This window comes from Neofelis nebulosa, chromosome 16 (assembly GCF_028018385.1).
Source record: "Neofelis nebulosa isolate mNeoNeb1 chromosome 16, mNeoNeb1.pri, whole genome shotgun sequence".
Taxonomy (NCBI): Eukaryota; Metazoa; Chordata; class Mammalia; order Carnivora; family Felidae; genus Neofelis; species Neofelis nebulosa.
The window spans coordinates 29,004,936-29,017,971 of NC_080797.1; the positions used below are offsets into that span (position 1 = coordinate 29,004,936).

The window sequence follows — 13,036 nt, forward strand, 5'->3', positions numbered from 1 at the left end:
CAGTACTAGTGGGATTTATAATAAAACACTCTTGGGAATGCCATACAATTCATAGAAGAGACTCAGACTCAGTGGGGTTTTTTTTGTTTGTTTGTTTTATCTTTTTGCTTTTTTTTGGTTTTTGTTTTTTTTTAAATCTTGTGCCCCTGAATGCTAACAGCAGAAGACTACTTACTGCTGCCTATCCAATTAGCCACAGGATTTAGTTGAGGGTCTATTACTGCAAAGAGATGGGAGGAAAAAGAACATTCCTTAAACACTTTCTTCATACTCTGTACTATTCTAGGTACTACATGACCTCACCTAATTCTCAACAACTTTACGAATTATTATCTCTTTTACATAGATAAGAAAATTGTCTCAGAAACATAAAACTTTCTAAAGGTCACAGTCCCTAGAAGAAATTTATATGCAGGTAATGACTCAAAAATCCATGTTCTTTCCACTATGGCTTGTTTCTTTAAAAGTTTCCCTCTCAGGAAAATACCACAAAATCTACTGCCTGGCTTAATATCTTCATCAGAATCTGGAACTAATTTTCTAATGAACTGGCATGAAGTAGGCCAAGCAGCATGCCCACAAGCACAGTTGTGTGTAGTCAGGCCGGGTGAAGAACATGCCAGGAGAGAAATAAAACCCCAGCATGGTCAGAGTTGAGTCTCTCTGGTGAGTCATGGACAGAGGCACAGACAAATTTGGTCCCTCTTCTTTTTAGCCAGAATATACTCTGCATCTGCCAGCTATGTTATTGGTGTCTTCTTTGTTTCCAGGAAGTCAGGGATAGATCTGCTTTTGAAAACTTTATTAAAGGAATAAGTCTTTTAAAAAGGTTAGCGTGGAGGAGTAGAAAGCACTGCCCACTAGGATGCTAGAGATCTAGTTCTATCCAAGGGAATGGGAAACAGTTTCATACCTGGTCTGGTTTGTTGAGCTGAGAACGATTATTAAGTCAGGGTCAGGCTCATCAGGAAAGAGTGCTGGGGATGCGTGGATGCAGGGCAGGGGAGTGGTGGCACATACCATATATTTGCCATGCTTTCTCTAGTCCTTCCTCCTTTCCCCCCACCTATTAACTCGATGACCTCCAGCACTGATTCAGCATCTTAAGGCCTTTGTAGTAAAATGGGGACGGACAATGGCACCTTATTCATCTAAAGGTAGAGCAGCTGGACCAGCTGATCTCTTCAGGTCTGTTTCAGCTGTGAGGTTTAAGATTCCATTTTCCAGCACAAATCTTAGCATGGGCTGGGCTTTAATGGGGTTATTCACCGGTGGCTTTGACAATGGTATGGCTTTTAAAAGCGTAATCGTGATTTTAAAATGATTCTGCTCTAAGTCAAAGAGATGAACAATATACCAATTCTTTTCTTCATATCTGAAGAACACTAAGGAAGTGTGTTAAATGGCCAAATTAATTATAGCCTGGGTCCACTAGCACAGAGAAAATTATTTACAAATATACAGGAATTTAGGGGAGCATTCTAAATATCTATGCAGATTTTGTGTCTTAAAAGTAACATTGTGAGGAAATAAATTAGTTAACCTCACTACAACCTGGTCTGGAGAAGAAACGGAGATGATGTTTCCTCTGTGTGAAATGTTCAATGAAGAACACTTCTCACTGCTTTCAATACCCATGCTCCATGCAATAAATACAAAATAGGCTCAGAATTGCTTATTACAGGTCTATGGCTTACCTGGGATCACAGAGAAATTTGGTTTTCTCTCCTTCTTCTCTCCAGATAAGCCATTCTCGAAAAGAAGGATGTACAAACATACGAGTCATGTCTCTGCGCTTGATTAGGAACATGGAGAGGTTCTCCATTCTCTGCTGAAAATCCTCCCATTCTAGGGTGCCTTCAATGCTACCAGCATTGATGGCCTGGAAGATATGTTCATCAGTCAGTGGGTGCAGGGAGGCCACTGCCACATTCAGGAGAGGCATCACCCGGTCAAAGGAAGACTGGGTTGGGAACTTCATATTGCACTGGAGTAAATAAACCTCAGAGAGTGAAACAGGAACTACTTTGTAGCTAGAGCTCTTTAACACTAGATAGCCTTTCTCTATGAGGTCAAATGTGAGTTTCAGGTATAGATAGGACCCTTGACTGAGGGTCTTGAGATGAGAACTGAGTTTGCCAAATGTAGTATTGTCCATTTTGCCATTAAGTGAAATGTTATTCTGGATCTCTGAGCTGCTGTGTATCCGGTGCAGGATGTAAGCCTGCAGGTCCTGGTCTATGGCTTCATTCTCTTCTAGTCGATCCAAAAAAATCCTATGGAAAGGCAGCAGCTTGGTAATTTCCTAAAACAGATGGAGAGAGAGAGAGAGACAGAAAGACCTTCAGTTTCCCCTAACTCTTGTGATCAATTGTGAGGTCCACAAATTTATTCTAAACTTCTGAGGGGCCAAAGAGGGAAATACGATCAAGTATTAGTATCCACAGATTAAAACAAATTAGTTGCACAGAAGCGACATAATTTTTCCTAATATTGAGACTTGAGATAATTTTTTATGGGTCTTCATAAAGGGTACTTTAGGAGTGATTCAATGGCCAATATTCTACATAACACTCCTAAAATAAATAGAAAATGGAGTGCCACATAACTCTTTTGCTTTAATTTTTCTCAGTGTGAACCATGGCATAATGTAAAGTACAATTCAGTAAGAGAAATGTCTAAGGACTCAGAGAACTCCATATAAACACGTACCTTTCTAACCTTCCTAATAAGATGACTACATATTAACGAAGGCTTTCTGGAGAAGCCTTACCCCAAAGGAATACTTCTAATAAGCTTGGTACCTTGGTGCTCTGCTTGGAAATTATACTGGGGAAAGGTTGTAGGGCTTTGTGGTGACTCATGCTCTGGGTTCCATCTTTTCTTATCTGTGTACAGACTTTGGTCCTATAAGTATCCACTTTCTTGTTCTGCATCAATTTCTTCTCCTACACTGGGTCATACAGACAAATGACACCTCAATTCCTCCCTCCGGCTACTGTCCTATATCTCTGTTCCCATTTTTAGCAAAACTTCACTGGAGAGTTTTCCCTACTTCCTAACTCTCATTCCTCCTTCCCATTCTGTCTTGCGAGCAGACCTCAACCACATCACTTCACTCAAATGGTTCTTGTCAAGGTTACATGTAATCTTCACCTTGCCAAACTCAATAACCATGTTTCGGGGCTCACCTTGCTCAGCCTCTCAGTAGTGTTTCACAGAGCTGGTCACGCCTTTTGAGTCACTTTCTGCAGCTTGCTTCCGTAGCATGCCCCCCTCATTTTCCTCTTAGCACACTGGCCACTCCTACCAGCCTTTCCTGGCTCCTCTTTCATTGCACCCAGGGCTTGGGTCTCCACTCCTTTCTCCTATTTAGCCACCCTCACTCCCTACAATAGTTCTTTGGTCCCATGGTCCTAAATATCATCTACTTGTGGGTGAGGCCTAACCTTGTGTTTCCGGCTTAGTCCTCTCCTCTGAGCTCTCATCGTATACCTACGTCTACTCAACATTTACACTTGGATGTTGTGTAGACAAACCTAATGTGACCAAATCAGAACTAGTGCATTTCCCCCCCACCACAAAACCTTCCCATGTCAATAAATGACCCTATCACCAAATCACAGGAGGTCTCTGGGATCTTTCTCTTTTCCTCATACCGGCATTTACCCAATTGCTTACTGAAAACCTGTGATTCATTTTTGAATCTTCTCTCTTGCTCACCTCCACACTCAGCTCATCATTAAGTCCTTTTGATTCCCCTTCATAGTCAAAGTATGACCACTTCACGGGGTCCCCACCATCACCACCCTCATCTCAGCCACCATCACCTTTCACCTACACTACTGCTCCTGTTCTTGATCCCCTACATTTTATTATCTATGTAGCCAGCAACCAAAGAAACCTTTTAAAAAGGTAAATTAGATCTCATCATTTTGCCAGGCTCCTTGGAGAGGGCCTTCCCATTGCTCTATCTAAAATAACTATCATCCTCATTTATCCTTACCCTATTTTATTTGCCTTCGTAACGCCAAAACTACCTAAGATTTTAGTTTTAATTTTTTACTTAGTTTTTGTTTGTATTCCTCACTAGAATAAAAGCTAAAAGGTAGGGACATTGTCTGTATTGTTCACCGCTGTATCTTCAGTTCCTAGAAAATGCCCGCCACACTTGAAGTTAAGATATACGTGTGGAAATAATGAATGATCACATATGAGGGTTCTTCTTTCGTAAGACCGATGAATGATTTCACCGTCAGAGCCGAATGAAAGTAAGAAAATTCTTGGTTGAAGTGAATGAAGTATCTGGGAGGTTATTACAGGTGTTGATTTATGAGGACACTGAAATTTTGACTTTGTAGATTAATATATAGAGTACTTTTCCTGGTCTTTGGTATAACTGAAAGGTTAAAGTCATCTGCTCATCAGGTCATACTTAAAATGTCTTTTGAGATTGCTTTAGTAAAGCTAATTGGTCAGTATGTAGGAATACTCCTAGTCCCTGGGAGAAGGGAAATGGAGGGAGCTAAGACTGTTTTCTGTACACTAGTAATTGTTACAAGTGGTTTGTATCAAAATAGTGGGATAGGTGTATAATATGTGAGATTTTGATGTTCATCAAGAGGCAATGGTTAGGCAAAAAAAAAAAAAAAAAAAGGCTAGAAACTCTGTTCTAAACTAAGTATGAATATGTAAAGAGTGGGAGATACTAACTCAGCTACAAAGAAAATGGAAGAGAAGGTGGAGTCATTTATCCTTAGCCTGCGTGTCTTTACAGGCTCAGATCCATATTCCTAGTCCTTCTTCCAGGCCATGAAATGATCAGTGAGTGAGGAGGGAAGGTAAAAAAGATTAAAAAAAAAATCTTATGTTTCAGTGGTAGTAATTTTAATCTAAAGCCTTAAGTCTGCCAATATTTCTTAGAGGAAGGCATACACCTTCATGCTACAGAAAAGTTGTTCAAGTAGAAGCAGAGGGAAGAAGGAGAAAATCTGACTCTAGATGGCAGACTGAACTGGGTTTTGCATGGCATCACACGATAAAAAAAAAAAGGTAAAACAGAAGTCAAACAGTAAATTAGAGCGAGGGATTCTATTTGCATTGCTATCCTCAGGACAAAGGAGAAAATAGACTTTCTTTTCATGTTATTTTGAGGGACACTTTACCTAGAGCAATGGGAACAGGAATCTGAGCAAGAGAGTCATATACACAGAATGCTCTCTCTACATCGTTGTATCTCTTACTCTCAAAATAGACTCTTTGGGAATTATTCTTTCTAGTGCTCCAGGACATGACAGGGGCTTAGAAAGACTCATCAGTAAGGGAACAAGGATCTAGAACTTTTTCTGCTTAAGCACTCTCCAAGAGAAATTATTTATGGTCCCAAAACAATCAAACACATACCTGTAAACTGGTCCTAACTGTTACAATTAGTTTGAGCCAAGACGGAAACTTTCCAATCATTTTACTCAGAAATGACACAATTGTATCCCCATAATCCGGTTTGTGAAATTCTGCTTCATTTAATCCATCAATTAAGATGACGAAATCTTCATCTGGGATTTTTCTCTCTGAGACAGAAAGAAACAGATTACTTAATAATTACCAAGCAGATAACTGAGTTCTTTTTGGGTATTTGATCACGTGTCTGTTTGGGAAAAAAAGATTAGAAAAGATGTCTCCTGTGTTTACTAAATGCTTAGAGTACATAATTTATTATAAAGACAAAGAATAATTCATTTAGTGAATTCATTTTATTTTTACCAGGGGTAAAAAGTTTTGTTCCATATGTAATACATGAAGTCCAGGTATCATCATCATCATTTCCCTCATGTTATCAGTTGTGAAACAGACTGAACTACATTTGTGAAAATTTGAACATTTGTGAAAATTTGAACATGGAAACCCATTTTTCTCTCATACTTGAAAAAGCTGAAAAGAATTTGCTTCCCCTTCTGCCCCCACCTCATCTAATAGCAGTGAAGAGAATACAATCACATGTTCCTTTGGGAATTTCCAAAAGAAAAAAAAAAAAAAAAGAAAAAAACCGTTTAATGTGAAGTCCAAAGCAGTATATATGACTTCATGTGAATGTGCAGTGGGAAGTAAGGGTGGTAGAACAGAGAAAAGGAATCCCAGCCAGTACACAGATTTTAACCAGGCAGGCTGGATCCCAAGATCTTATAGAACTAGCAGCTTCCGGGGCACCTGGGTGGCTCAGTCGGTTGAGCGTCTGGCTTCGGCTCAGGTCACGATCTCACGGTTTGTGAGTTCGAGCCCCGCGTTAGGCTCTGTGCTGACAGCTCAGAGCCTGGAGCCTGTTTCAGATTCTGTGTCTCCCTCTTTCTCTGCTCCTCCCCTGCTCGTGCTCTGTTTCTCTCTCTCTCAAAAATAAATAAACATTAAAAAAAAAATTAAAAAAAAAAACAAAAAAGAACCAGCAGCTTCCTAGACTATACCTAAGCAGATTCACGAAGACCAGACCCTTGTGTGATCTTCCTAGGAGGGAGGAGTCATGTGGGAAAGACAAATACCTGTCACTTTTGTATTCAGTTCCCTCCTGGACCCTACCCTCTCCTAAACTGACAAAATCAGTTTAGCTTTAGCGCTAGGCTGTAGAAAAAGGCTTGGTGAGTTTTTAGGCTTTCACTCTCACTAAATGCTTAGTAAATCTTGATCTATAATGAACAAATTAGAGATTAGAAAAACCCCAGGTTGGGGCGCCTGGGTGGCTCGGTTGGTTAAGTGTCCAACTCTGGAATGCTGTGTGAGTTCAAGCCCAGCCTTGGGCTCTGCGCTGCTGGTGCAGAGCCTGCTTGGGATTCTCTTTCTCCTTCTCTCTCTGTCTCTCCCCACCATGCGTGCGTGCTCTCTCAAAGTTAATAAACTAAAAACCCTCAGAAAACCCAGGTGAATGTACACATTAGTACAAATGAATTAGGGGTAATAAGCAAAAGTTACCACATTTGACACTTAAACAACATGGCTTTGAACTGTGAGGGTCTACTTACATTTTTAAAAACAAATGTGGATTTTTAAAAACAAATTTAGTACAGCCCTGTAAATTTGTTTTCTCTTCATTATGATTTTCTTTAAAAAAATGTTTATTTATTTTGAGAGAGAGCATGAGTGTGGGACGGGCAAAGAGAGAGGGAGACAGAGAATCCCAAGCAGGCTCCATGCTATCAGCACAGAGCCTGATGTGGGGCTCCATCCTATGAACCATGAGATCATGACCTGAGCCAAAATCAAGAGTTGGGACGCTTAACCCACTGAGTCACCCAGGTGCTCCCCCTTATGATTTTCTTAGCTTTTTTTCCAGTAGCTTACTTTATTGTAAGACGACATTATATAGGGGCGCCTGGGTGGCTCAGTTGGCTGAGCATCCGACTTTGACTTGAGTCATATCTCGTGGTTTGTGGGTGTGAGCTCCACATTGGGCTTGCTGTTGTCAGCACAGGGCCCACTTCAGATCCTCTGTCCCCTTCTCTCACTGCCCCTCCCCCGCTTGCTCTCTCTAAATTAAAAAACAAATTATATAATACATATACCATACAGAATGTGTGTTAATTGTTATCGGTAAGGCTTCGGGTCCACAGTAGGCTATTATCAGTTAAGTTTTTGGGGGAATCACAAGTTATATGCAGATTTTCAACTCTGTGGGGGTCACCACCTCTAACCTCTGGGTTGTTCAAGGATCAAGTGTGGTGAGTAGGACTTGACAGGCTCTGAAGGCAGGAAAGTAGGGGGAAGAAAGAAGTCACTGGATACCTGAAGTGAAAAACTGGTTATACCTGAGGAGGAAAAGCAGGAAGTTGGGGACAAAAGGAAAAGTCTGTGGGTTTCTGTATAAGATTGGCTCTTTTAAAGGAGTCAAGACCAATTGAAAATACATATTTTGGTTCTCTATTTGAAAATATGCAGATTTTTTTTTCATGACTAATAAAACTTTATTTTTTCCCCAAAGTACAAGCTTTATGTTTACAGGAATTTAATTTCAACACCCCAAGAAATATAATATAAGTCAGTTCTCAAATTATGAAGAGTTTTAACTACTACTTTTATCTGGTGACCTTTTAGGAAATGAACTATGGATTCCAGCTTTATTAACAATGATTATTCATGAAATGGCATCCTAGATGACATAGTACTGAGAAAAAACATTATTCCTGTAGGGAATCTAAAGAATTAAGGAAGAGAAAAAGGTTGCTTGGAACTAATGGATTGACCCACAAAACTGGGGACTCTTAGCATTCTTGATTTTGTGGACCATGGCACCCTTATGCATAATTTTGTCTTAATGTCCATAGAGGAAATTTCTTACCATACAGCTGCTTGGCAGCTGTAATAGATCTGTTCCCTGTTACTGAGCACCATCACCCTGCCCGACCAGGTGGCATGCTGGAGCCATCCTGGACTGGCCTGGGACAGCCCACTGCAGTATTTTCAAGAGCTTGTTGTCAAGAAGCCGGTAGCCTGAAATTGGCCGAGGTGGGAATATTTATTTGCAGAGTGGAAACCGGCAAATGTTACAAGCCCTCCTTCCCCAGCTGGCTGTTAAAATTTTACCAGCACACCATTGCCTCTACCACTCCAATTACACCTCCTTTAACTTCACCCAGATTTCTTCCTAAGAAAGCCATGATTTGCCAGGGGAGGAAAAGGCTGGTGATAATGCATCTGCTGAGATTTTTCTTTGGGAAAAACATTTCAGATGCATTCTTAAGCATAAAGATCAAGAATATACTCTCAATTATGATATGGACATTTTAACGAATGAAATAATTCAAATGCTAATAAAATCAAATTTTCATTTGCATAAATTTCTAGATTATGTTATTCATCTCATGAGCAGACAATGTATGATTTCTTTTTTTAAAAAAAGGCGGAAAAAAGGAAATGTGTGCCCTACTTAAGATAATGATTTGTTCTAAATCTTGGCTATTTTTTTTTCTTTTTTTGAGATTTGCTTCCTTGAAGTGGTTACTTAGAAATTATCTATTAATATAGGGGATATGAAGTGTCAAAAATATTTCATCTGTTAAGAAATAAGGGCATCACATTTATCTAAGATTACATTTTTTAGGATTCAGAATAAGTGCAAAGGATTTCCAAATGGTACTAACATTGTAAAAACAATGAGAAGTACTCCTAAAAGATTTTTCAGTTATAAATTTAAGAGATGAGGCTTTAATGATCTGTAGACTTTACCTCTCAAATGCAACCAGCCTTACAAGAATGCTTCTGCATGCTCATTTTCAAACTTCTGTAGGTTATTTTTATTTATTTATTTATTTATTTATTTAATTTTGTTTATTTATTTTGAGACAGTGCATGTGTGAGGGAGGGGCAGGGAAAGAGGGAGAGAGAGAATCCGAAGCAGGCTCTGTGTTGCCAGCACAGAGCCCAATGTGGGGGCTCAATCCCACAGACTGCAAGATCATGACTGGAGCCAAAATCAAGAGTCGTATGCCCAACCAAGTGACATCCAGGCACCCCTCTGTAGGTTAAATACATAGCCTATATCATCAGTAGCTATAAAGATTTATAGACAAGTGAAAATTAAAAAAATAACTGGGAACCAACAAAGGATTGCTACTACTTATTTATTAGTAATAATATTATTATTTTTTTAAGTTTATTTATTTTGAGGGAGAGAGAGAGAGAGAGAGCGCGCACAAGTGAGAGTGGGGGAGGGGCAGAGAGAGGGGGAGAGAGAATCCCAAGCAGGCTCTGTACTGTCAGTGCAGAGCCCGATGCAGGGATGTGGGGCTTGAACTCACAAACTATGAGATCATGATCTGAACTGGAATCAAGAGTCAGATAATTAACTGACTGAGCCACCCAGGTGCCCCTATTATTATTTTTTTAAAAGTAAGCTCTCTGCCCAATGTGGGGCTTGAACTCACCACCTCAAAGATCAAGAGTTGCATGCTCTAGGGGCGCCTGGGTGGCGCAGTCGGTTAAGCGTCCGACTTCAGCCAGGTCACGATCTCGCGGTCCATGAGTTTGAGCCCCGCGTCAGGCTCTGGGCTGATGGCTCGGAGCCTGGAGCCTGTTTCCGATTCTGTGTCTCCCTCTCTCTCTGCCCCTCCCCCGTTCATGCTCTGTCTCTCTCTGTCCCAAAAATAAATAAAAAACGTTGAAAAAAAAAAAATTAAACAAAGAGTTGCATGCTCTACTGATTGAGGTAGGCAGGCGCCCTGCCATGAGGCAGCCAGTGCAACTACCATTTACTATCACCATTTATTCATAGAACAAAAATATTTTAATATTAAAAAACAGGAAAGACATAATCTTTACATACACATATATACCAAACTATATTTATATTTACATCCACACAAATTCTAGGCTATTTCTCTTTTTTTATTTTGTAGTGGACTAATGGAAACTTCAAATCGACTGGTGCTTAGGAGCCACTGTTCTAGCTGACATGTCCCTGGAAAAGCTTCTTGGAAAAGCTTCTAAGCCCTTTAACCTTTGTTTTTTATTGCCTTGTAAAATACATATTCACCAAGGATCCTCCACTGCGCTCACTTACATGTACACTTAAATGCAGGAACTGATATCCTTAGCAGCCCCATTCTAAGACTGCCTGCATATCTGAGGGAAACAAGAATTACAGAGACTGCAAGAGAAGAGACAGTAGCCAGTACTGAAGTCAGAACTAAATCCTACTGCATGGGATTTTATTACTGGTATATTGTATGGAAATTATCAAAAGTGAAAAAATAAGGCTCATAGCAGACATTTTCATTCAGAAAAGCTGCACATTACATATGAATTACCTTCCTTTCAGTTATGATAACAAATTAGTATCTCCTTTCATTGCATATTGGTGGCTGAAGCAAAAGCTCACCAGGAGACTTCAAAACTCTTCCATTTGCTTTGTATGTATGTATATATGTATGTTTGTATGTATGTATGTATGTATGTGTTTTAGTCACCACACTTGTAGAATCTTAAAGTATTGTGAAAATACTGACTCATTTTTTTAAAGAAAAATGTACAATTTGAAACCTGGCTTTTGAATCTAAACTGGAAATGTTTTCCACTGAACTTTCCTGGAAGGAAAACTTCAGGTACCTTTAAAAAATTCTCTTAGGGGTCCCTGAATGGTGCAGTTGGTTAAGTGTCTGACTCTTGATCTCGGCTCAGGTAATGATTTCGCAGTTTGTGGGTTCAAGCCCTGCATAGGGCTGTGTGCTGATGGTGTGAAGCCTGCTTGGGATTCTGTCTCTCCTTCTCTCTGCCCCTCCCCTGCTTGTGCTCTCTCTCTGTCTCTCTCTCAAATAAATATTAAAAAAATTTTAAATTCTCTATCTTAAAAGTTACTGTGATAAACTATATACAGTTAATTGCAAAGGTCTTAATTGTACACTTTGATCAATTTTGACAAATATATACACCCATGTAACTAACATCTCAATCAAAATATAGAACATTTCCCTCACTCCAGAAAATTCCCTTAGGTTCCTTCATAGTCAATCCTCAACAGGCAATCACTCTTCTATCGCTATACATTTGCTTCCTTTGTTTACCATGTTTTTGAGATTCATCTACGTTGCTGAGTGTATTATTAGTTTGTTCCTTTTCAACATTATGAAATAGTCCATGGAATGAATATACTACAATTTGTTTATCCATTCTTCTGTTGATGGACATTTGGGTTGTCTCCCATTTTTGACGACTATGAAAAAAGCTGCTATGAACATCCCTGTACAAGTCTTTTTGTAGACCTAAGTTTTCATTTCTTTTGGGGAAATACATAGGAATAGAATTTCTTGGTCGTAAAGTAGATTTATATTTAACTTTATAAGGGACTGCCAAATAGTTTTCCAAAGTAGTTATACCATTTTATACTCCCACAAGCAATGTGTGAGAGTTCCACCTGCTTATCATCCTCACCAACATTTGATGTTCAACTTAAATTTTAACCTCTCTAGTGGGAGTAAAGTGGTGTCTCATTGTGATTTTAATTTGCATTTTCCTGATGACTAATGATGTTAAACACCTTTTCATGTGCTTGTAGGCACATCTGTATATCTTCTTTTGTGAAGTATCTAAATCTTTTGTTCATTAGGATTATGTTGAATCTACAGACCAGTTTGGGGAAAAATTCCAATCTACAAACATGGTATACTTTTTCTATTTACTAAATTCTTTAATTTCACTCGGCAATGTTTTGCAGCTTTCACTGTGGGGGTCTTATACAGCTGTTACATTTACTCTTAAGTGTTTTGATGCTGCAGAAAAAGTTATTTGTTCCAGTTATCTACTGCTGTATCAGACAACTAGGGGTTAGTTACATGGCTGTGGGCTGAAATCATCTGGAACAAAACCTCACATGTCAGGGCTAGAATTACTTGATGTCTGAAACAGTCAACTAGAACACTTATATATGGCCTCTCATGTGGTTTTCACTTCTTTACTTCTCACATGACAATGGAATCCTCCAAACAAGATGGAAGCTGCATGGGCATTTATGACCCAGGCTCAAGATGTCACATAGCATTACTTTGTAGTATTCTGTTTGTTGAAGCCGTCATAAGCCTGCTAAGATTCAAGGGGAGGACACACAGACCCCCCAACTCTGGATGGAAGGAATGTCAAAGAATTTGCAGCCATGTTTTAAAACTACCACACTACTTTAGAAGTTTCAGTTTTCAACTTTTTCCTGCTAGTATAAAAATACAAGAGATATATGCATATTGACCTGATAGCCTGAAGTTCTATATTTATTATTAGTTCAAGTTGGCTTAATTTTTTTTTTGTAGATTCCTTAGAATATTCTAGGTAAAAAAAATCTTCAAATAAAGACAGATTTATTTCTTCCTTTCCAATCTTTACTACTTGCTTGTTTGCTTTCTTATATGGTAGCTTGGGCTACCAGTGGAATGGTGAATGTTAAATGCAAGTGGTATGAGTGAGGGAACATTCTTGTCTTGCTCTGGATATTAGAGGGAAAGTATTTAACATTTCATTGTTAGCTGTATGTTTTTTGGAGTTTTCTTTTCTTTTTTTTTTTTAACGT

General features: G+C 39.2%; 1 protein-coding gene across 11 annotated transcripts in view; it reads right to left on the reverse strand.

Annotated features, from left to right (window-relative positions):
• Positions 1-13,036, reverse strand: part of TANC2 (tetratricopeptide repeat, ankyrin repeat and coiled-coil containing 2) — a 364,297-nt gene that overhangs the window by 68,121 nt on the left and 283,140 nt on the right. For all 11 annotated transcript variants that reach the window (XM_058703494.1, XM_058703493.1, XM_058703491.1 and 8 more), the window contains 2 exons: positions 5,404-5,570; positions 1,698-2,305 (listed from right to left, as the gene is read on the reverse strand). In XM_058703494.1, the coding sequence (XP_058559477.1) occupies positions 1,698-2,305; positions 5,404-5,570 (775 nt within the window). The remainder of the gene's footprint in view (positions 1-1,697; positions 2,306-5,403; positions 5,571-13,036) is intronic.